General features: G+C 39.7%; 1 protein-coding gene and 3 non-coding genes across 5 annotated transcripts in view; 1 reads left to right on the top strand and 3 right to left on the bottom strand.

The window, feature by feature from the left end:
• Positions 1-26,239, bottom strand: part of tacr1a (tachykinin receptor 1a) — a 99,306-nt gene that overhangs the window by 49,276 nt on the left and 23,791 nt on the right. For both annotated transcript variants that reach the window (XM_034202261.1, XM_034202260.1), the window contains exon 2: positions 659-853. In XM_034202261.1, the coding sequence (XP_034058152.1) occupies positions 659-853 (195 nt within the window). The remainder of the gene's footprint in view (positions 1-658; positions 854-26,239) is intronic.
• Positions 25,395-25,467, bottom strand: trnat-cgu. Its single transcript has one exon. It is a non-coding gene; the product is annotated as a tRNA-Thr (tRNA).
• trnat-cgu lies at positions 25,696-25,768 on the bottom strand. The gene has a single exon. It is a non-coding gene; the product is annotated as a tRNA-Thr (tRNA).
• Positions 26,152-26,225, top strand: trnat-ugu. Its single transcript has one exon. It is a non-coding gene; the product is annotated as a tRNA-Thr (tRNA).

Here is a 26,239-nt window from a genome sequence, read left to right as displayed (position 1 = left end):
TCTGAGTACTTCTACTTTTACTCAAGTGCAAGATCTGAGTACTTCTACTTTTACTCAAGTACAAGATCTGAGTACTTCTACTTTTACTCAAGTACAAGATCTGAGTACTTCTACTTTTACTCAAGAACAAGATCTGAGTACTTGAAGTACCTCTGACTCTGGTGGAAATATTTCATAGAAATTCAAGTCAAGAGATTTTCTTTGAATATTGAACAAGCTTTCCTGCGCAGAATAGGATCCAAACATTACAGAGTCACATGTTCATGACAAGAGTGTGAAAGTCTGAATGAAGAGTGTGTGTGAAGAGTGTGTGAGGGTGAACAAGGAGACGTTGAAACACCTGCGTCTTTGAGAGTGCTATCCAGTGCAAACACAACTCCCTATCTGATAACACAGAGCTACAGTTCGCTGTATATTACAATATAATGTTGTATATAATAATAATAAACTGGATTTATATAGCTCCTTTTATGCTTGACGCAGCCCAACGTGCTTTACAGAGAATGACAGAAAATGACCAAATGAGGAACATCATTCAAAACAAGGTATAACCAAACAGTTCTATCACTGAACCACAAAACAATGAAACATGAACAGTGACACGACTTAAACATCTCTCTATTGCAGTACATCGTGTAATATTAAACATCACACTCACATCTTCTTGAAGTCGAGCAGGCTGTACTCGGGCCAGTCGATGTAGCAGACCACGCGGTCGGGCAGCTGGTCCGTGTTAGAGTAGTAATACTGAGGGAGGGCCAGCAGCAGAGCGAGGACCCAGATCACCCCCACCACCACCTTGGTCTCCGTGGAGGACATGCGCTGCTGCAGGGGGTGGATGATGGCCATGTACCTGCAGGGGGGGGGGGGGTGGGATTAGTGAAAGGGTCTTGAAGGTAATGGACGGGTGGCGCAGTGGTCTGTGCATCTGATCGTCAGATCAAGGGGGGTGCTGGGGAACTCCAGTTCGAAACCCGCTCCTGCCGCCACTGCGTCAGGCCGCTGTGTCCTTGGGCAAGACACTTCACCCGGATTTGCTCCTGTGGGTATTGTCCACAGTACATGTATGATACTAATGTGTACTTGTAAAAGCGCCTCGATGACTTCGAGGCGTGAAGATGGACGGTGTGGCGCAGTGCGCTGTGATCATCAGATCAAGGGGTGAAACCCGCCGCTGCTGCTTCTGTAAAGCCGGTGTGTCCTTGGGCAAGACACTTCACCTGAACTTGCTCCTGTGGGTATTGTCCACAGTACATGACCATTGCATGTATGATATGTGTAATGTGTATTTGTAAAGCGCTTTGAGCATCTGGAAAAGCGCTATAATAAATGTAAGGAATTATTATTATTATTATTATTATTAATGGATACGGAGCGTAATGGGTCAGGGGGCTTCCACTCAAAGAGACATCAACCAGGAAGATTCAAGATTTCAAGATTCAAATGTTGTATCGTCACAAAGCTACCGTGTGAATGAAGTTCTTCTGACCTGAGCTCCTAAAACGCAACATTTATAATGAAATACAAATAAAAAATAGAGCAAGAAGTCTATATTCACGTATTAAATACGGTTTATTGTGGTGATAACTATTTAGATAAATAAGTCGATTGCAAGATGACGTGTTTATCGCTGGCCTGTGGGATGAACCCTGTCCCTGAGTCTGGGGGGTTTTGTCCTGATGCTGCGATACAGCTGGGGTGATGAGACTCAACATGTCCTTAAAGACAATTTAAACAACTGCAAAGAGACATAACATGGCAAAAACATCTGAACAATTACCCAACATGATTATAAAGAGACACGAAGATCTGTCCAACAACATCAAGACTCTGACAAAGACTGTTGGAAAAAGCAGAACTTAAATTCAGACAAGACTAATCACAAGAACAAGACTCAGGTGGGGAGGGAAGAGGTGAACAGAGTCGAGTACACATGCTGCAGAGCCACTATTTCAAGTGTACTTCGTCATCGAGTGGCGCCGGAGGACTCTTTGAATGCATGTTAAATGCCCAGCATTCGGCGCCACTCGATGACTTCTTAACATGTGGGTTCATTGATCATTGTATGCCTCCTATATGGATGTCTTATTGTTTTGTCAAGCACTTTGTGATTTGTCTGTGAAAAGCGCTTTATAAATAAACTTGACTTACTTACTTACGTAGTACACTTGAAATAGTGGCTCTGCAGCATGTGTACTCCACATTGAGAAACGGCCACAGTCAGGTAATCAAACAGACAGGAAGTGACAACAGACATATCACAGGGGGGGTCTTGAACAAAGACAGATCGTGACATGACAAAAGGACAGAGGTGACTATAAAGAGTCTACAATTGACTTCAGAGACATTTAAATGACAAAATAAATACAAAGACTAATGAAGACGTAATACAAAGAGACATGAAATGACTGCAATGTGACTCAAGCTATAGATCCAGTGTCCTCTGATTGTGTTACGTTATTATGAGTGCTCTCATACTTGTTAGTGAAATGAGAAACCTTCCACATGTTGAGGTGAAGACAAACACATTGTTGTTAGCCTCTGTTTCCCTGTTGTTGCTCTTTAGTTGATGCTAAGCTAATTGAAGCCAACTCCAGTCGTTCTTACCAAAATGTTGAAGCGTTTGTTATGGAGTGAACTTAAACACATGGTAATGTCATGTGAGGAGGAAGAGGAGAGGAGGAAGAGCTACAGATGGAGGATTCGTTGTTCACAAGTCAGTATGTACCTACATGTAAAGTGTGAAAAGCGTCATACACTGGAAAAAGATCTTCACACCTGCGGTAAACACACACACACTCTCACACTCTCACACTCTCGCCCACACACACACACACACTCTCACCCACACACACACACACACACATCTGAAAACATTTCAATTAAATCTACTTCTTAGGTTGCATTAAGCATCCATAAAGGTGTGCTCTCGGGAGTGAAAGAGACAATGGAGGAACATTGCAAAGAGTGATATAGCGCAGTGTTCTAATCAGAGAGAGAGCATGAAGAACTGATTGCGACCCGAACGTCATTTCATTCAATTGGTTTCCTGACATTGGCTCAGAGGAGAGAAATGATGGTTCTTCACCACCTCGGGTCTTTTTATTTGTACCCTCTGAAAATAAGTTTTTGTTAATAATTTAGTTTTAGGGAGAACGGGTGGGATTCAATTAGTGTACACTTCTTCCCACCCCTTTTCTACGGAGCCCCCTAGGGGACATGGAGAAGAAAACTCAATTATTTGAACAAAAAAAAAAAATCGCAAAACCCCGTTGCAGTTAGACGGTCCCTAAGCACTCCTCTCCCTCCTCAAGCTGCAGATTGTGACCAATGCTTGATGTTTAGCTCGGATGACGGCGCGTATTGATCTGTTCTGATAAAAACGACTCTGTAGCTCGTTGTCTACCTTGCTATGATTGTAAAGTCATGTTGTTTGTATTTTTACAACGTTATGTTCATGAGTTATTGATCCGCGAAATTCTAATCTGTCAATCACTCAGCTCAGAGGGATGTGCATGTCCCCTCGCTCTGAGTGTTCTCTTGAGGTGTCTTCACTTATGTGAAACCCTTTATATATACAGTGTGTGAAACCCGTGCCTATTGCCAAGCACTGATGTTATATCTTTATATTTAAGGCCAAGCTCAAAGTAAAATCGATGAACCGCTCCATTGTTGTGGTTTCTGTGTAGCCGAAGCAGCCGAACTGAGCAGGAAGTACATTGAGCTAAATGAGAAGTATTGCCAGATCTCGCAAATGTTTTGCGATATCTTGTTTGTGCAGATCCGAAAGTTGAGTTATGTGCTAAAGTGCGTTAGCACTCTTTTGCTCAGTCAGAGGCTCGGCGTTACACTTCGGTAAAAATGTTTTAAAAATGGTTCAAATCTTCTGATAGCTGAGTGTCTTCCCGTTAAGTGGGTATGACACATTCATAGGTTGTTAAATGTTAAGAAGCCCTCAGACGCTGTTTCTTGCAAGATGTTGCCCGGGGGCTCCCGGGGGCTTAACAGGTTAAGAAACCATTTAGCATTAACAAAGGTATTTTATATTTTAAGTATTTACACCAGATGTAAATGTACAAACAACCTTGAAAGCTAAAAAACAAGAACACTAAGAACAATGAGTATATGGCAAACTACAGTGTATTATATTTTAAAGTGCAGCAAAGTGTTGATTTCATTTAAAATCATTTCTCCTGAACGCATAATATATTGATATATATGCAGAGGATGTTTGAGGAGCAGAGGAGCACATCTATAAAGGGGAACACTAACCATTTGTATTGCTAATTAATATATTAAAATGTATTTCAAACAAACCCATATTCAAACGCTGCTTCCTCAGTGAATTAACGAGTCCATATTCTGCCTCTCATTATTAATCAAGCCAGTATATAAGCTTATCTTGTTCCATCACTCATTTCCAGATCGGTCTAAACTTCAATCCAGATTTATTAAGTTATTCCTGTTCTCGCAAAAAAGATCTACATTCATGCGCTTCTCGAATAAAAGATAAGAAGAACTTTATTGATCCCAATTTGGGAAACGTTTGCGTTGCAGCAAAAAGACAAGGCTTTAGAGAAATGAAAAGACTAGGAATAAACAATCCAAAATGTAAACATCACAAATAGAAATAAATAGCATTAAAAAAGTAGAAAATAGACATGTTGAAACATACATCAGGTGTGTAAGTGTGACCCACACAGTGTGTGATCACAATGTTATGTTTATATTTAATATCATTTTAGAAACCTGTTTAACAATGGACAGCAGAGGGAAGTAGATGGCAGGGTAACACTGCCGTAAAGGGGTTTGTTGTGATTTGCGCCTGCCGTAAACGGACTGATGTGGAGACGGAGCTGCCGTTGGCTTGCCATTTTGGCAAGACCCGCGAAACGAGCAGCTAACAATTTGGTTGTTCATAATGTCTCCTGTTTTGTGTACATATTGTCACAAGTGTTATAAGAATCCACGGTAGTGTTGTGTCACGAGGTCCTAGTGTTTGAAGTGGTGTTTGGACGTTATTTATTGTCTTCAATGGTGCGTAGGAGACTGCCTCGTGGTTGCTGTGTGCGCGTGTGTAATGGCGGTTGCTATTTTAATGTAGCATAACTGAGCTCTTTGATCAACGTGAATGCAAGTAAATGTAATTGTTTACAGCTCCTGTACATTTTGTACTCACATATTTTCCGGTTTTATATCCTAAGTATTTTGTGTGTGTGTTTTGTATTATCTGTATGTGTTCTATGGTCAGAGTTAATACATAAATGCTTGTTGACTGCTAATGCTAGCACAGATTAGTTTCTGATGCGTTACCTGGGAAGGTATTTAAAAGGGTTTGATTACAAAATCAATATCTGAATAGAGAAATTCTTATTTTAAGTCATGGTGTTTATTTCAAATATATTGAAGACATGAATATATATAGACAAATGTTTACATTGAAGACAGAAAAGGGCATTAACAATTGAATAATACATTCTGGCAAGACCCGCCAAACGAGCAGCTAAGAATTTGGTTGTTAATCATTTCTCCTGTTTTGCAGGAGACTGCCTCGTGGTTGCTGTGTGCGCGTGTGTGTAATGGCGGTCGCTACTGAACGTGAATGCAAGTAAATGAATACTATCTGTCATCGCGCCCTGCATAGCGGGGCCTGTTACATAAGGAATGGAATATTAAATATTAAATGTTGTAAGTGCAGCCTTTACATGTTCATAATTTAACTGTAATGTGTATTTTCTAAGTGTACTAATTATTATTGTTGTAATGTTTCATGCGTGCAATATTTCGTCTTTTATTTTGAAGTCCAAGCTCACGTCTCGTTATGCTGTTCTCGCGTGAGTTAGAGAGCGAGAACATGAGAAGCACCCTCAGAGTAAGATGCACGGATACTTAAAGCTCCGTTAGTTTTGTATTCTTATACATATAAGTTGTGAAGAGAACTGAAGAATACTTCCCTCTGTTTACAGAGCATGCAGCCCAACGAGGTATGTTGTTGTGTTTGTATTACTTTTATGTTTATTATCTCACATGCTGTGCATGTTATTGTGTGTCTAACACGAAACTATGTTTGTCATTTATACTGTTTGTTTGTGTAGTTTTCACGGTGGATTCGGAGGAATAAACCCGTAATGAGAAAGCCACTTGTGTCTGCCTGTGCTTCGAGGGAATTATAGTGACAACTCGACTGTCCATCGACGCGAGTGTGTCTTAATTGACGAAGCGGCAACTTCAGAGGATCACGGACTGAGCACGAGGCTGTCTTCAAATGGCCGCCGGAGGAGGAGAAACTACGCATGCACACACAGAAGTGGACGACGCGCGCAGTTCTTAAAAGAGCAACGCTTCAAGACAGAGCCATAAAGAACTTGGACACTAAGAAATCAATAGTGATCTGAGTAAAGGGCTTCTGTAAAGGTTTGCTAAACCATTATTACCGTGAGTGCCAACTATAGTAGCGTGTGTGGTTAGCGTTTTGACTTATTTGCTCATGTCATTTTATTAAGGCTTGTTAATTAAGGCGTAAAGTTAAGGGGAACATAAGTGTTTTTATTTCTAATTCAAAGTGTGTTTGGGAATAATAAGTGAAAGTTATTTCATTGAAGTTCTGAAGTCTTATTTTTGAGTATATTTTTGAAAGGTGTAAGGTTCAATTAAGCTGTTTTTTGCACATTTTCTATTTTAAGTGCATTTCTACCTCTATTGAAGTCTTATAGGGTACATTTAAGTCACCCTTACATTTGAGTAAGTGTTGAAAGTTCATTAAAAGGTTAAAAGTGAGTCACTTTAAAGTAGTGATTACTAATGTCTAAGTCTAGTGAGCCTACAATTCAGGTTAGGGAAAGTGCAGAGCCCCAATACGAAGCTGTGGATAACACTGAAGCACAGCAGCTAAGAAGAGGTCAAAGAACTAAAACTCCTACAGAAAAGGGTAGAGAAATGCAAGAAGAACAAATGAAAACGCTCCTACAAAAGTTCAACTACAATTATGAGAAATGGAGAACACAAGTGAAAACAGCTAAGCGGCCATTATCTCAAACAACAGAGTCTTTGTCTGAAGATTTGCTTAATGACATAATTCATGATGTCACAAGTTTGTCAGAAGATGTCCAACATGTTTATGAGGATCTGCGTACAATCTCAACTCCAGACCAGGACATGCGTCGAAGAGTGGATCTGTGTGCAGAGATTTCTAAGTTTGTCATCATCAGAGCCTCAAGTCTCCTGGATGGAAAGGTTCCAGAAGGAGAAAAGAAAGATTGGCCTGAAGCAGGTTCTCTCTTTAACTCAAGCACCTACACTTCTTCTTCGAAAAGCAACTCCAAGCAATCGAACCAGTCTTCTGTGAAGCGACAAGAAGCTGCTGCTGAGGCTGCTGCAAGCCAAGCTGTTCTGAAAGTGTTACAAGAACAAGAAAGAGAACATTTGGAGATTCAGCGCCTGGAAGCAGAAGCTAAAAGAAAGATAGCTGATCAAGAGACTGCAGCCATGAGGCGTCGTTTAGAAAGAGAAGCAGAAGAGTTAAGACGTCGTTAGAAAGAGAATCAGAAGAGTTAAGACATCGTTCAAAAAGAGAATCAGAAGAGTTAAGACATCGTTCAGAAAGCGAGGAAGAGGAAGCTAAAATTAAAGCTCGTCTAGAAGAAGAGCATGTAGCTCTACAACAGACTCTGGATGACAAAGGAGAAAAATACAGCATTTGGAAGCAGTAAAAGATTTAAATGCAGCATGAGCAAGAATGCAAGTGTATGACCAAGAAGAGTCCATTAAAGAAGAATGGAAAGACGTGATAGAGAGGGATCTGGTAAGTAACCCAGTGCCTGCTCCCACAAGTCCTCAACGACAGGTTGTCACTACTTCCTCAAGTGAAAGTACAGCAGAGCTTGTTAAGGTGCTAGCTGGTGCCTTAACTGCCAACAGAATTCCAGTTCCTGAACCCTCAGTATTCAGTGGGGATGCATTGAAATACAATGACTGGAAACTTTCATTTGAAATACTGATTGACCAGAAGAACATCCAAGACAAAGAAAAGATATACTACTTAAGGAGATATGTTGGTGGACAAGCTAAGAAAGCACTTGATGGTTATTTCTTGCTCGGAACCAAATCTGCCTATGTTGCAGCATGGGAGATTTTGGAGGAGAGATATGGGAATCCATTTACAATTGCAAAAGCCTATAGAGACAAGCTTCAATCGTGGCCCAAGATAGGATCTAAGGACAGCTTTGAGCTCAGAGATTTTGCAGACTTTCTCCGTAGTTGCGAGGCTGCCATGGTCCATATCAAGGCATTAGAGATCTTGAATGACTGTAATGAAAACAGGCAAATACTTTCAAAATTACCAGATTGGCTAACTGCAAGCTGGAATCGGAAGGTTACTGAAGTCCAAGAAGACAGTAAACAATTTCCCTCCTTCAGCCAATTTGTAAAGTTTTTGACAAGAGAAGCAAAGATTGCCTGTAACCCTGTCACATCATTGCAATCACTGAAGCAAGGTGAAGCTGAAAACAACAAATCTCAAAGACAACAAAGCTTTGCAGCAAAGACACTGACCACAAGTTCAGACGAAAACACCATCTTAACTATTAACTACTAAGTATTCTCTGTAAGAAGAATTGGCATTCCTTGCACAATTGCAGGAAGTTCATGGAGCAAGCTGTTCCAGACAGAATTAAGTACATTCAAGCTCAGAAGCTATGCTTTGGATGTCTCGAGACTGGCCATCAGTCAAGGAGCTGCCACAGTAGGAGTGTATGTGAAGTGTGCAAGAAGCAACATCCTACCTGTCTGCATGAAGAGCGTACAAATCAAGAAAGATACAAAGAAAGACTTCAACCAACACAACAAGAAGAAAGAACCACAGCGGCTATTTCCAACAGAGTAATACTTGGTGAAGGTAACACGCAAACAGCTGCTATAATTCCAGTCTGGCTTTCATCCACATGTCAACCAGCAGAAGAAATCCTTGTATACGCTCTGTTGGATTCTCAAAGTGACACAACATTTGTGCTAAGTGAAGTAGCTGAGGCTTTGGAAGCAAGTAAACAACAAGTCAAGCTCAAGCTATCTACTATGACCTCAAGAACCACAGTTGTAAGCGCTCAAAGAGTGAACAACCTACAAGTCAGAGGCTTTTACTCCGGTAAAAAGATTCCCTTACCACCAGTCTATACACGTGACTTCATTCCAGCCAATAGAACTCACATACCAACAGATGAAACTGCAAAAGCTTGGTCTCATCTAGAGCACCTCCAAGGAGAGATTGCACCTCTGCAAGACTGTGAAGTGGGTCTGCTCATAGGGTACAACTGCTCACAAGCTTTACTTCCAAGAGAAGTTGTGTCTGGCAAAGAAAATCAACCTTACGCACAACGTACAGACCTTGGATGGAGTATTGTTGGAAACATGAATCCCTGTCTAGATTATGGAGATGCCATTGGCGTTAGCCATTGCATAGTAGTAAGACAAGTGACACCAGGTGTAGAACCTTTTCTCAGTCTCAAAACTGAAGTACACTATGTGAGCCGAACCAAAGTTAAAGACAATCCAGCAGATCATGCCTCTCAAGGTTTAACTGCAGAGCAACTGAAGACTTCAAACTGGTTCACAGGACCAAAGTTTCTTACCTGTAAGAGAATGCAAGGTGGGATAAATCAATAAGGATGATCCTGAACTTCGCAAGGAAGACGGGTCATTATTGGATCGCTTACAGAAATGCTCTGATTGGTCAAGAGCAGTTGCAAGACTGAAACGACATGCCAAAGAACACCAAGGTGTGAAACAAAGAACCAATGAATGTACAACCATTCAAAGGCGAAAGCCCAAAGTTACCTGACAACAAGACGTGCGCAGTACACCGCCTAAATTGTCTTGAAAGAAGACTAAAGAAGTCTTTCCAGGGTCAGATAGTAGGGTCAGAAAACTTAAATGACTGGTTAGCCAAACCACATTAGACAAAAAGGGGAAACCCATAATTAGGACTGTGTTCCTTGAAAGACCTGCACACAAGGTTGTTACTCTGCTTGAGGCAGAATAAGGTGTTTAATGTGTTGCCTGAGATTCCATGTTAAGTTGTTATCTACAGGTAATGTCTATTTCAAAGGGTAAAGCATTTACTTTGTACAAACAATCTTTTGTGTGATATCTCACGAGTAATGTGTGATTTGGTGGGAGTGTAAGTGCAGCCTTTACATGTTCATAATTTAACTGTAATGTGTATTTTCTAAGTGTACTAATTATTATTGTTGTAATGTTTCATGCGTGCAATATTTCGTCTTTTATTTTGAAGTCCAAGCTCACGTCTCGTTATGCTGTTCTCGCGTGAGTTAGAGAGCGAGAACATGAGAAGCACCCTCAGAGTAAGATGCACGGATACTTACAGCTCCGTTAGTTTTGTATTCTTATACATATATGTTGTGAAGAGAACTGAATAATACTTCCCTCTGTTTACAGAGCATGCAGCCCAACGAGGTATGTTGTTGTGTTTGTATTACTTTTATGTTTATTATCTCACATGCTGTGCATGTTATTGTGTGTCTAACACGAAACTATGTTTGTCATTTATACTGTTTGTTTGTGTAGTTTTCACGGTGGATTCGGAGGAATAAACCCGTTATGAGAAAGCCACTTGTGTCTGCCTGTGCTTCGAGGGAATTACAAATGTAATAAAAATGGGCAGGTGATGAAGCCTCCTTGGGGGTCTGTATCAGGGTGGGAATTTCACGACGGCCATGGCCGTGATGCCCTGTGAAAAAAAATGCAATTCACGGCCAAAGTGGCCTTTGTGCCCCTGTCAAAAGTTCCAGTGTAAACAACGCTAGTGAAGTCATACTAGTGCGCGCAGTAGGATAGTCCCGTGCCTGTGGATCAGAGTGATTGCTCTGCTGTGATTGTTCCGTCAGAAATGCCTGTAGGGGCCCGACAGCCTCCTCCTCAGCCGCGGGAGCAAGACAAGCACAGGTAAGCAAGCGGACCAAGCTGTTTTGATATGATTTAACTGAAGTATGTGGTAGTATTTGAAAGGACTTAACATTTACGTGTTTATAGAAAGTACTATTGATAGGTAATTACCATTGTATTAGCCTATTTAAAGTCGACTCGTTACATTTTGTCATGAAAACTAGCGATAGCTAGCTAGTTTGGATAGCGCTAACGTCTTCCCTTCAAGGGGTCTACATCTAGTGTTGCTTCTACAAGCTAGCAGATAGCTGTCACCTTTGAATCTAGTATTTTTCTTGCTAAGCGGTTTTGATATAATACATGACTGACTTATGTGGTTTATGGCTGAACTTAACGTATACGTTTAAGAAACACTATTGCTATTCAGCCATTTGTAAAACGACTATTGTTGACGTTAGTGCTACACTTTTCAGTCATGTTGATTGACCAGCGTAATTTAACCAAACGGCCTTTGTGCCCTTAAAAAAAATGTGAACGGGAAGGCCAAATGGCCTTGCCCCTAAAATGACGAAATTCCAAGCCTGGTCTGTATGTGATCATTCCTGCAAACTCCATATTTTAAAAAGCCCTGTGCTTAAATATAATTTAGTCTAAAAGTAAACATATATTAATTTCTCTGCAACATCATCAGTGTTTGTGTTTTTTGTGGTTCCCTTTCATGCAAAGCTCTCCAGTGAAAAGCCCTCCTGAGCCAAAGAGGTCCAATTAAATGCTTAATCCCCCTAATAACCCAAATGAATCTGCTAAATGGACGTTCTCCCTCTCTAATTATATCAGAGACACGAGGAGGCTTTTGAAACGAAGCGCTCCCGGAGGTCTGAGAAAAATATCACAGCCTCGCTTCAAACAGCACGTCCTGCAGGAGAGGCACTTTGATGTGCGGGACAAACTCACACTGCAGAGGTCAGAGATCAGAGGTCAACACCTCCCCAAACGCTGTCATACAGAGGTTGGAAGTAGTGGAGTACAAATACTTTGTTACTGTACTTAAGTACATGTTTCTGTTATCAGTACTTTACTCCACGACTTATTTTTCTGATGACTTTGACTTCTTACATGTTGAACTCAAATACCTGTACTTTCTACTTCTTACATGTTGAACTCAAATACCTGTACTTTCTACTTCTTACATGTTGAACTCAAATACCTGTACTTTCTACTTCATACATGTTGAACTCAAATACCTGTACTTTCTACTTCTTACATGTTGAACTCAAATACCTGTACTTTCTACTTCTTACATGTTGAACACAAATACCTGTACTTTCTACTTCTTACATGTTGAACACAAATACCTGTACTTTCTACTTCTTACATGTTGAACTCAAACACCTGTACTTTCTACTTCTTACATGTTGAACCCAAATACCTGTACTTTCTACTTCTTACATGTTGAACTCAAATACCTGTACTTTCTACTTCTTACATGTTGAACTCAAATACCTGTACTTTCTACTTCTCACATGTTGAACTCAAATACCTGTACTTTCTACTTCTCACATGTTGAACTCAAATACCTGTACTTTCTACTTCTTACATGTTGAACTCAAATACCTGTACTTTCTACTTCTTACATGTTGAACTCAAATACCTGTACTTTCTACTTCTTACATGTTGAACTCAAATACCTGTACTTTCTACTTCTCACATGTTGAACTCAAATACCTGTACTTTCTACTTCTCACATGTTGAACTCAAATACCTGTACTTTCTACTTCTTACATGTTGAACTCAAATACCTGTACTTTCTACTTCTTACATGTTGAACCCAAATACCTGTACTTTCTACTTCTCACATGTTGAACTCAAATACCTGTACTTTCTACTTCTTACATGTTGAACACAAATACCTGTACTTTCTACTTCTTACATGTTGAACTCAAATACCTGTACTTTCTACTTCTTACATGTTGAACCCAAATACCTGTACTTTCTACTTCTCACATGTTGAACTCAAATACCTGTACTTTCTACTTCTTACATGTTGAACCCAAATACCTGTACTTTCTACTTCTCACATGTTGAACTCAAATACCTGTACTTTCTACTTCTTACATGTTGAACACAAATACCTGTACTTTCTACTTCTTACATGTTGAACTCAAATACCTGTACTTTCTACTTCTTACATGTTGAACTCAAATACCTGTACTTTCTACTTCTTACATGTTGAACACAAATACCTGTACTTTCTACTTCTTACATGTTGAACTCAAATACCTGTACTTTCTACTTCTTACATGTTGAACTCAAATACCTGTACTTTCTACTTCATACATGTTGAACACAAATACCTGTACTTTCTACTTCTTACATGTTGAACCCAAATACCTGTACTTTCTACTTCTTACATGTTGAACTCAAATACCTGTACTTTCTACTTCTTACATGTTGAACTCAAATACCTGTACTTTCTACTTCTTACATGTTGAACCCAAATACCTGTACTTTCTACTTCTCACATGTTGAACTCAAATACCTGTACTTTCTACTTCTTACATGTTGAACACAAATACCTGTACTTTCTACTTCTTACATGTTGAACTCAAATACCTGTACTTTCTACTTCTTACATGTTGAACCCAAATACCTGTACTTTCTACTTCTCACATGTTGAACTCAAATACCTGTACTTTCTACTTCTTACACTTTGAACTCAAATACCTGTACTTTCTACTTCTTACATGTTGAACTCAAATACCTGTACTTTCTACTTCTTACATGTTGAACTCAAATACCTGTACTTTCTACTTCTTACATGTTGAACCCAAATACCTGTACTTTCTACTTCTTACATGTTGAACTCAGGGCTCTCGACTAACTTTTTTCCCCATCCTCCCGGAACCGTCCCGAAATACAATCTAAGCCGTCCCGAAATTAATGTGGACCGTCCCGAATTTAAAATGTTAGTTTTTCTACATTATCATTAGTTAAAATCATTCAAAGTGACCTTTAACATAAATAAAACATCATACAAATCCTTAGATGATATTTCATCAACCTTTTTATTTGAGTAAATCATTCAATCACATAAACAAAGGCCAAATATATTTAAACAAACACACAAACGAGAAAATTACTCTAATATTGATCCTAATCAAGTCCCATCCAATTAACAAAACAATCCAACACTGTGTCCTGAAGACAGAACCCAGAGTAACCACTAACCAGGATGACAGTCTGTCAGTCAGGAGACCTTTACAAACTGCCCGCCTCCTCGCACACAGACGGGAGAGAGAGATCTCGTCTGGATTGGAAAGCTCGAAAATACATCATAGACGCATGTTGTAGTCTTATTGCATATTAGAAACGGAGTTGGTGAAACTAAAACTGCGATATAATGTGTATGTAGCAATAATACATGTGACATATTTTTTAAATGTCTCCAGTACCGATAAAAAGTCCGATAACGTCGGAGCTTAACGTTACCACTGTCTTTAATAATTCCGGCCCGGGGCCCGTTTAATACCGGGGCTCGGTACCCATCCCTACATGGGGAGAGGCGCATCATATTGCTAAGGACTAAATACGATGGAGGGTTCTCTTCTCAGCCTTATTACCCATAGGGGATGAAGAGGAGTAAGTAAATAAAGAGGCCGGCGCTCCAGGGTCTGGTTCTGCTGTGCGTTTTTGTGATGTTACGTTAAAACATTTCAGAATTCCTCCACGGGATGCCATTGTACATCACTCAACCCGCGAAATACACACACTCAGTAGGCTACATAGCTAGACCCGCGAATTTGCGGGGACAGCCGGCTGTGTGGCTGGCTGACAGCCAGCGGCACAGCTGTTGCTACATGTGTGTGTATTTCGCGGGTTTCTAAATGTTTTGTGCGTGTGTGTTTATGTTGACAAGGAGGTTTAATAACTGTGTGCTACACAAAACGTGCAGTCGGTTTCATTTTCATCGCCGTTTGTAGTAGAGTTAGCAGGGTATTTTTATTTTAACTCTCGTCCCAAATTCGTCCCAAAATTATTTTTTATCCTCCCCGACACTATTTTTTTCGGCCCCGGGACGACGGGACGTCCTTAAGCTCGAGCCCTGGTTGAACTCAAATACCTGTACTTTCTACTTCTTACATGTTGAACCCAAATACCTGTACTTTCTACTTCTTACATGTTGAACCCAAATACCTGTACTTTCTACTTCTTACATGTTGAACACAAATACCTGTACTTTCTACTTCTTACATGTTGAACACAAATACCTGTACTTTCTACTTCTTACATGTTGAACACAAATACCTGTACTTTCTACTTCTTACATTTTGAACCCAAATACCTGTACTTTCTACTTCTTACATGTTGAACACAAATACCTGTACTTTCTACTTCTTACATGTTGAACTCAAATACCTGTACTTTCTACTTCTCACATGTTGAACTCAAATACCTGTACTTTCTACTTCTTACATGTTGAACACAAATACCTGTACTTTCTACTTCTTACATGTTGAACCCAAATACCTGTACTTTCTACTTCTTACATGTTGAACTCAAATACCTGTACTTTCTACTTCTCACATGTTGAACACAAATACCTGTACTTTCTACTTCTTACATGTTGAACTCAAATACCTGTACTTTCTACTTCTTACATGTTGAACTCAAATACCTGTACTTTCTACTTCTTACATGTTGAACCCAAATACCTGTACTTTCTACTTCTTACATGTTGAACTCAAATACCTGTACTTTCTACTTCTTACATGTTGAACTCAAATACCTGTACTTTCTACTTCTTACATGTTGAACTCAAATACCTGTACTTTCTACTTCTCACATGTTGAACCCAAATACCTGTACTTTCTACTTCTTACATGTTGAACTCAAATACCTGTACTTTCTACTTCTTACATGTTGAACTCAAATACCTGTACTTTCTACTTCTTACATGTTGAACACAAATACCTGTACTTTCTACTTCTCACATGTTGAACTCAAATACCTGTACTTTCTACTTCTTACATGTTGAACACAAATACCTGTACTTTCTACTTCTTACATGTTGAACTCAAATACCTGTACTTTCTACTTCTTACATGTTGAACTCAAATACCTGTACTTTCTACTTCTTACATGTTGAACACAAATACCTGTACTTTCTACTTCTCACATGTTGAACTCAAATACCTGTACTTTCTACTTCTTACATGTTGAACACAAATACCTGTACTTTCTACTTCTTACATGTTGAACTCAAATACCTGTACTTTCTACTTCTTACATGTTGAACACAAATACCTGTACTTTCTACTTCTTACATGTTGAACTCAAATACCTGTACTTTCTACTTCTTACATGTTGAACACAAATACCTGTACTTTCTACTTCTTACATGTTGAACTCAAATACTTGTACTTTCTACTTCTCTCATGTTGAACTCAAATACCTGTACTTTCTACTTCTCTCATTTTCCAAACAGCTGGTTCCTTTAGTCTGAATGTGTGTTTGATGCGTGATCATTATTCTTTAGAGTCATTGCGTGCCTATTGATTTGAACACGATCCGTGTATCCATCATTTCCTGGTCTTCTCTAAAGAAGAGGGACTAATGGAAACGTTGTCATGTTGCCGTTGTTCAGCATGGAAACATTCATTAGCTAACAATGACATTATTGTTCTATTAATATAAAGGGAGGTCAGGTACTCTTTAAAGCAGCTGCTAGCTATGGGTACTTTTTACTGAAGTACATTTCAAAGCCTCTTTACTTTGACTTGAGTAAAGAAGTTTAGTCAGTACTTCTACTTTACCAGAGTATTTTCAAACACGAGTATCTGTACTTCTACTTGAGTAAAGGATGTGTGCACTTTTGCCCTCTCTGCCCAACAGGTGGTGAAGATGATGATCACTTTGTACTTTTAATTGGCACTCAATACTAGTATTTATATCTGTAGTACTATAATATCCTTCCTATGTAATTGTGCCTCTGGCTGATTGATGTTCTTATTAAATATATCAAATATATGTGTCTTGAAATGTTTGAAAGTGCACGGTGAAGTAAGAACTAAAGATAAGATGTACTTTATTGATCCCAAATCGGGACATTTTTGAAAGTGGAAGAATATTCCTTCACAAAACACTCATTTAGACGTCATTTCAACATGCATTGATTTTGTGTTTGAAAAGGTTAACAAGACAAGAAAAAGGGTCGATTGTATCGTGAATGGCGCACCACCGAGGTCACTAAGAGCTTATTCCTCGTGATGATTGATTGGTTCAATTCTAGTTGAACCACAGGCGTTGAGTCGCATGGAGAGAAGTGCATGTATGTGTCTCTGTATGGCCCCATGTAGTGTGTGTGATGATGTTCTTATACAAAATATCAAATGATTCTCAATTGTCTGTTGAAGTCCTGGCTTTATGTCTTGAAGTGAAAAGCTCTTTACAAAATCTGGATGTCTTCCTCATCTTTATATCTGTAATTGCAGAATAACAAATGGAGAATGCGTGATGGAGCTTTATTCAAATAATCTGACTCTTTAACGACAACCATGATGAACGAGTCGAGACTATTCACATTGGTTCCATAGAGAATACACTGATTTGGACACGGGCATTGATTTTGTGTTTGAAAGGGTTAACAAGGCAAAGAAAATGGTCGATTTGAATGTGAATGGAAAACCACCAGGATCGCTCAAAACAGACGAATGGTGACGCACAGTTGGAACACAATTACACTTGTAAGTCGCTTTTATCCAAAGCGACTTACACACTCAAAACTGTGGGCAATCCCCACAGGAGCAATTTGGGGTGAAGTGTCTCAGGGACACAACGACATGCAGTGGGGTCAGGGGCGGATCTACCGGGGTGGCAACTGCCACCCTAAACAATAGCCTTGCCACCCCAGCTGGCTGCTTTGTTTTGAAAGAAAAGTTGTGGCTCATCGGACATTTATGAGAGAAAGTCTCTAATGTCCGAGTACAAGTGAATGCAGCACAAGATGCACGTCATGTAACCCCTCCCCCGGTCCTGGCGCGAGAGTGGAAATATGATTGGTGGCGAATTCACTTGAACGGGGGGACGGCGCAAAACGAGAAGCCTTTCGGACCCAAGCACTGAAGGAATGAGGTAGTTGCGGTCTACAATGACAGAGAAGAGACTGTCAGTTTGGCTGTACTCAGTTTGTGAGGCGTTTTGCTGAACAAAATAGTAATCGCCGCATTCAGCTGTAATAGGCATGCCAACTTGATGCTCTGCTCACGGATGACTCGATGAGAATAACAAACTGTTAAGATGATGACCTTGTATGCGTGTATATATTTTTTTCTTTGAGGGGGTCTGCCCCCAAAAAACAGTTTTAAGTCCTGAGAAAGTAAAATAAGACGGTGTGTAAAACTACACTGCCCAGCCAACAGAAAGTAACCACTTTGATTTAACTAGGCCAGTAGGTAAGGACCTTCCACTGGATAATAACTGCAGCGATGTTTTAGCTGAACACACGTTTTTTAACCCTAACTGAGGCAGTTAGTCGCTTCTTTAATGTTTGTTCTTTCTGATGTAAAGTCAAGGTTGTAACTGTATATCAATAATGATATAATTACTTGTTTTTCAAATTTGAAGGAAGGTGAGCAAGCATCTTGATGAACATTCATCATTAACTCCTCCAAAAAATATAGTTTATTCAATAATAAATGAATATGTGAATCATAACAGTTCTTCACTATATCTGTAAAGCGTCTTTGAGCACCTGTAAAAACGCTAACAAATTAAATCTATTATTATTATTTATTAACAGTGATTGACAGCTGATAGGAATAATATGATTGTTAATATTATCATATTCATTCAGACAAACATCCATGAGACAGTTAATTAATGTTATTGCAGCAGTCTGCATAGATTTGGTACCTCTGCTGGTCTAAGAGTGAAACAAACTCATTCAGTTATTGTTCAGTTAAAATTGTTTAAATTACGTCTGCCACCTTGTAAGGCTACTGATGTGCCATAATAATATCACCTATGTGATTGAGTTAAAATATTAATATTGTGGCTTTCCAAGTTAACATTGATTGTAGGGGTGTAACGGTTCACAAACATTTCGGTTCGGTACGTACCTCGGTTTTTAGGTCACGGTTCGGTTCGGTACGTTTTCGGTACAGCAGAAAAAATTATCACAAAACATTAACTATTTTTTAAAAATTATTATTAAACTGTGACTAATGTATTCAAATAAATACAAAATATAGTAAAATAAACATTAAGGTGCAGCATTTCAACTCCTGGACAACAACAAGAAGCCCGCGTTTTATCCAGTTTGTACACAACGATGGAGAAACTTAACAAGCAGCAGTGGTCCACTGAAGAGACCAGCTACCTACTGGGGATCTGGTCTTCCGAAGAGGTACAGAGGAAGCTGGAGCACAATCGGCCATTGTTGTTGTTGTCGGTGTCAGCTGTGAGGGGTTTCCGCAAATGATGACGCAGCACCAGTCGGACTCTGGGCGGTGTGAAAAGAGCCTCCGCTAAACCGAAGAACCGGTTCTGAACCTGAAAAGCTCTAGCACGGAGCTTGAACTGGAGTTGCGTTGGTGTGAATGAGGTATCAGTATCTGCTGTAAAATCAATGGGTTCTCTCTTCGCCCATGCTACAGCCTTCCACCAAGTTTCATGAACATCTGGCCTCTAGTCTCCTGTAATCGTGTTGACAGACAAACACACAAACCAAGACGAAACCACATCAAAAATAATGGAAAGTAAGAATAGACGGCGTCAAATCCCTCAATGGGAACCTCATTTAAAAAGTCAACCTCCAAATGTGTATCGGCTAAAAGCTTTGTGACTGTTTGAGTGTGTCCGCTTTGACTAACTCCAGCAAATAGAAGTATTTAAACTACAGCTTCTCCAGCATCAATATCAAGACTTCTGTTATTGATATAATAAAAAAGTCTGTTGAAGAATATGGCTTGTATTTTTTGAGTAAAACAAGATTCTTCACGTGAATTTTTATCAATTTTCCGACTATTCCGCCTGTCACTGGATGCAGCACAGAAGCCCTATCTTGCAATGTTACTAAGAGTGAGTAATCATTTGTGTTTTTGCGCGAAATAGTGTTTTTTGCTTCGCTTATTCTTCAGCCTTTCACAAAGTTTCATTAAAATCTGGCGAGTAGTTTTTCTGTAATCCTGTTGACAGACAAACCAAGCCGAAAACTCCTTAATAATAATAATGGAAAGTAAAATAAAGATAGCGTCAAATCCCTCAATAGGAACCAAATTTAAAAAGTCAACCTCCGAAAGCTTTGTGATTGAGTTTCCTGCGTACATTCAAACACTTTTAACACTTTTGATCCAATTTCAATGTTTCCGTCTGGCTTTGTTCGTGCTGCTTCATTAACCCCAGCAAATAGAGAATCATTGAAACTCCAGCTCCTCCAGCATCAATATGAACACTCCTGTTATTCACATTGTAAAACAAGTCAACAAAGAATATGGCTTGTATTTCATTGCGTAGAGACTCTAAACAACACACTGATATCTTAATGGATTTCTCACATGAATCTTAGCCATTTTTACGACTATGCCCAACTTGAACGGAGCAACACAATTCCTTTCTTGCAATGTCACCAAAAGTGAGTAATACTGTTTCCGATGGAAATCCACATAAAATAATAGCAGAGGTAAAAATAAATAGTAACACAAGACAGCATCAAATCCCTCAATGGGAACCACATTTAAAAAGTAAACCTCCAAACGTTTATCTGGTGAAAGCTTTGTGATTGTGTCTTATGTGCAATTTTTGTCTGTAAGTCTTTTTCTCACTTAAAGGTCACATGTCATGGCCATTTCCACTGATCATGATTCCATAGTTGAGGTCTACTAGAATAGATTTATTCTGTGCAATTTTCCAAACTCACATTGGTTTCTCATACAGCATCTCTGTAAACTACGTGTATTCACTGAATTTCACTCTCTGCCTTTAACGGCTCGTTGTAGCTCCGATAGCTCCAGCCCCCACCCTCCCTGTGAGCACAGTGTGCTCTGATTGGTCGGGACGTTGTGAATCGCGCTGAGCTCCGTGGATGTGTGATTTCCTTGTTTAGCGATACACATCGAAACACGGCGAAACTCACCCTGAGCACACACAAAGTCACAGCAATAAGTGTGGCTTGATATTGAGTAAGAAAAAGGTTGATAAACGCTGTGAGAATGGGTCTGCAGAGAGAATGGGTCTGCGGAGAGAATGGGTCTGCGGAGAGAATGGGTCTGCGGAGAGAATGGGTCTGCGGAGAGAATGGGTCTGTAGAGAGAATGGGTCTGCAGAGAGAATGGGTCTGCAGAGAGAATGGGTCTGTAGAGAGAATGGGTCTGTAGAGAGAATGGGTCTGCAGAGAGAACAGAGAGAATGGGTCTGCAGAGAGAATGGGTCTGTAGAGAGAACGGGTCTGCAGAGAGAACGGGTCTGTAGAGAGAATGGGTCTGCAGAGAGAACGGGTCTGCAGAGAGAATGGGTCTGCGGAGAGAATGGGTCTGCAGAGAGAATGGGTCTGCAGAGAGAATGGGTCTGCGGAGAGAATGGGTCTGTAGAGAGAATGGGTCTGCAGAGAGAATGGGTCTGCGGAGAGAATGGGTCTGCAGAGAGAATGGGTCTGTAGAGAGAATGGGTCTGCAGAGAGAATGGGTCTGCAGAGAGAATGGGTCTGTAGAGAGAATGGGTCTGCAGAGAGAATGGGTCTGCAGAGAGAACGGGTCTGCAGAGAGAATGGGTCTGTAGAGAGAATGGGTCTGCAGAGAGAATGGGTCTGCAGAGAGAATGGGTCTGCAGAGAGAATGGGTCTGCAGAGAGAATGGGTCTGCAGAGAGAATGGGTCTGCAGAGAGAATTTCGCCACGATCCCAACTGTCTGTTATCAGCCTGCAGCCAGGGAGGAGAGATCAGCAGAGCTGCCTGCACTGAGTGTGTGAGGAAGTCCGTGGATTGGTCAATTTGGACCAATCAGCGGGGGCTTAACGTAACGGCTCCGCGGACGTAACGTAACGGCTCCATGGATTGGTCCATTTCATTCCTGGTACGGTTGACATCATGCGTACCCGGAAGAATCAAATGGATGATGACGTTTCTCCAACGAGGCGTTTTGGGGAGGTATTTTCTGTGTTAGAGTTTTACTCGCTACATGGTGTACTTTGAGGGTTTTGACTCTGCACACCGTTTACATGCAGAAAAACCTTCATAACACAAGGGGACGGGTAATAACCGGAAAAGCATGACATGGGACCTTTAATGGATTTTTCAAATGAATTTTAGCCAATTTTCCAAATATTCTGCCACTTCCTGAAATGACCAACACAATCCCTTTCTTGCAATGTTTCCAAAAGTGAGTGATGATATGTGATCAAATGTTTATTTGGTAAACGCTCTGTGACGTCTAATGAGCTTTACATCCACTGTTTCAGTTTGAGTGTGTTTGTTCGGTTTGAATAACTGCAGCAAATAGAGAATAATCCCAATCCTCAGAATGAAATCTCCTTCACATTAAAGTCCCTGTATTCTGTAACTTTGAACAGCCATGGCTGCAGCTGGGTTTAATGTCTGTGGGTTTCTCTCTGCACACGGCCCTCCCTTTCATTTCACATCTTCAGAAGAACCCCTCCGAGACTTCAAATATCAGACTGTGGGCAATATCTGATTCCTCCCGATGTGACACTTCTCTCTGGTGTCAGGCAGCAGGAGCAGGATGGATGCATACGTGACACACACCTCCTGTTATCCACAAATAGCCCGACAGGTCGATGTAAACGCAGAGAGGCTGCTGCCATGTTTAGGATGGAGTCGATAAAGAAGGACGCAGCAGAAGAGTTATTTCAAATGACATTTAAAAGTAGTTTCTGGATGTTTGATCATGACGCTTACTTTGGATTATTGGCCTTTCAAAGGGTTGTTGTTTTACAAGGAGAAGAGAGAAGTGCTCAGATCTTGTTCTTGAGTACAAGTACTCAGATCTTGTTCTTGAGTACAAGTAGAAGTACTCAGATCTTGTTCTTGAGAGAAAGTAGAAGTACTCAGATCTTGTTCTTGAGAGAAAGTAGAAGTACTCAGATCTTGTTCTTGAGAGAAAATAGAAGTACTCAGATCTTCTTCTTGAGAGAAAGTAGAAGTACTCAGATCTTTACTTGAGTAAAAGTAGAAGTACTCAGGTCTTGTTCTTGAGAGAAAGTAGAAGTACTCAGATCTTCTTCTTGAGAGAAAGTAGAAGTACTCAGATCTTTACTTGAGTACAAGTAGAAGTACTCAGATCTTGTTCTTGAGAGAAAGTAGAAGTACTCAGATCTTCTTCTTGAGAGAAAGTAGAAGTACTCAGATCTTGTTCTTGAGAGAAAGTAGAAGTACTCAGATCTTTACTTGAGTAAAAGTAGAAGTACTCAGGTCTTGTACTTGAGAGAAAGTAGAAGTACTCAGATCTTGTTCTTGAGAGAAAGTAGAAGTACTCAGATCTTTACTTGAGTAAAAGTAGAAGTACTCACGTCTTGTACTTGAGTAAAAGTAGAAGTACTCAGATCTTGTACTTGAGTAAAAGTAGAAGTACTCAGGTCTTGTACTTTAGTAAAAGTAGAAGTACTCAGGTCTTGTACTTGAGTAAAAGTAGAAGTACTCAGATCTTGTACTTGAGTAAAAGTAGAATAACTCAGATCTTGTATTTGAGTAAAAGTAGAAGTACTCATGTCTTGTATTTGAGTAAAAGTAGAAGTACTCATATCTTGAGTAAAAGTAGAAGTACTCAGATCTTGTACTTGAGTAAAAGTAGAAGTACTCAGGTCTTGTACTTTAGTAAATGTAGAAGTACTCAGATCTTGTACTTGAGTAAAAGTAGAAGTACTCAGATCTTGTACTTGAGTAAAAGTAGAAGTACTCAGGTCTTGTACTTGAGTAAAAGTAGAAGTACTCAGATCTTGTACTTGAGTAAAAGTAGAAGTACTCAGATCTTGTACTTGAGTAAAAGTAGAAGTACTCAGGTCTTGTATTTGAGTATAAGTAGAAGTACTCATATCTTGAGTAAAAGTAGAAGTACTCAGGTACTCATGTATTGTACTTGAGTAAAAGTAGAAGTACTCATGTATTGTACTTGAGTAAAAGTAGAAGTACTCAGATCTTGTACTTGAGTAAAAGTAGAAGTACTCAGGTCTTATATTTGAGTAAAAGTAGAAGTACTCAGATCTTGACTAAAGGTAGAAGTACTCAGGTCTTGAGTAAAAGTAGAAGTACTCAGATCTTGTACTTGAGTAAAAGTAGAAGTACTCAGGTATTGTATTTGAGTAAAAGTAGAAGTACTCATATCTTGAGTAAAAGTAGAAGTACTCAGGTACTCAGATCTTGTACTTGAGTAAAAGTAGAAGTACTCGGGTCTTGTACTTGAGTAAAAGTAGAAGTACTCAGATCTTGAGTAAAAGTAGAAGTACTCATATCTTGAGTAAATGTAGAAGTACTGAGATCGTGTACTTGAGTAAAAGTAGAAGTACTCAGATCTTGTACTTGAGTAAAAGTAGAAGTACTCAGGTCTTGTATTTGAGTAAAAGTAGAAGTACTCATATCTTGAGTAAAAGTAGAAGTACTGAGATCGTGTACTTGAGTAAAAGTAGAAGTACTCAGATCTTGTACTTGAGTAAAAGTAGAAGTACTCAGATCTTGTACTTGAGTAAAAGTAGAAGTACTCAGGTCTTGTATTTGAGTAAAAGTAGAAGTACTCATATCTTGAGTAAAAGTAGAAGTACTCAGATCTTGTATTTGAGTAAAAGTAGAAGTACTCATATCTTGAGTAAAAGTACAAGTACTCATATCTTGAGTAAAAGTAGAAGTACTGAGATCGTGTACTTGAGTAAAAGTAGAAGTACTCAGATCTTGTACTTGAGTAAAAGTAGAAGTACTCAGGTCTTGTATTTGAGTAAAAGTAGAAGTACTCAGATATTGTACTTAAGTGAAAGTAGAAGTACCAGAGTGTAGGAATACTCTGTTACAGTAAAAGTCCTCATTCAAAATGTTCCTCAAGTGAAAGTAGAAAAGTATTCTCATCAAAATATAGTGAAAGTAGCGACAGTAAAAGTAGTCGTTGTGCAGATTGGTCCATTTCAGAATAATATATATGATATGTTTTATAATGATTGATCATGAAAGTGTTCTCAAAGCTGGTAAAGGTGCAGCTAGTCTGAAGGACTTTGTATACTGCAGGGTAGCTTTGATATGTTGGTAATGTGAAGGATTGTCTCCTGCAGCCTCCTCCATCACTGACAGCAGGCTCTCTAAGGTGAGTGTGTAAGTAGAAAGTACAGGTTCAACATGCTGGGTTTGATGATTTCCTAGCATATAGAAAACAAGTTCTGAAGCCTTAGAAAATATTTAAAATATATTTCTTTAGTGATTATGTTTCAGCAGAAAATACACCTTGAGGGTTAGACACTGTTTTCTTGAATGAGAACAATCTACATAATCCAAATCACAAACCCTATGAGGCACTGCTGGGATTTGAACCCAGGATCTCCTGTTTACGAGACAGGCGCTTTGACCACTAGGCGACAGTGCCCTTTCTGTCCTCACCCTTATTAAACTAAATCTGCATTTATTGCCATCAACTCAAAAGGAGGATAATACTAAATCATGGGTTCAAGTCCCAGCACTGCTTCAGCGGATTTGCAGGATGTCAAGCATTTCAAGTGATCTGAGGATAAATTCCTTATGAGACATTTTCCAAACACACCAATGTTGATCCTTAATGAGAAGAATGGAGATCCACATCATCCCCGATCAATGAAGGCATTGCTGGGATTTGAACCCAGGATCTCCTGTTTACGAGACAGGCGCTTTAACCACTAGGCGACAGTGCCCTTGAACTCCTGTCAGTTTTCTCTGATATCAAAGCTGCATTAATTCTGTGATGTGAAAAAGAAGATAACACAACATCATGGGTTCAAATCCCAGCAGTGCCTCAATGGATTTGGAGGATGTCAACAATTCAAGTGATCCTAGGATTTCAGGATGAATTCTTCATGAGACATTTCTCCAGAAAGAAGATACAGCATTGTTTTCTCATCTAAAAACAGAGCTACTTTCATATCCAGCCATTGAGGTTCATGCCTCGACTGGTTATTGGAGGATTCTTTTTTTGTAACTTCAAAATTGGCTTTATTTTTCAGACCTGAAGGTTGCTGCGTGGTTAATAGTTTCCTTTTGAATTGAGAAATAACACATCTCCAGACTGGCAGAAAGAGGCGCTGTGGCTTAGTTGGTCAAAGCGCCTGTCTTGTAAACAGGAGATCCTGGGTTCGAATCCCAGCAGCGCCTCATACTGGGAACAA

The sequence above is a fragment of the Gymnodraco acuticeps genome, unplaced genomic scaffold (genome assembly GCF_902827175.1).
Source record: "Gymnodraco acuticeps unplaced genomic scaffold, fGymAcu1.1, whole genome shotgun sequence".
Taxonomy (NCBI): Eukaryota; Metazoa; Chordata; class Actinopteri; order Perciformes; family Bathydraconidae; genus Gymnodraco; species Gymnodraco acuticeps.
The sequence above is the reverse complement of the archived record's forward strand: the minus strand, read 5'-3'. Positions and strand labels throughout refer to the sequence as shown.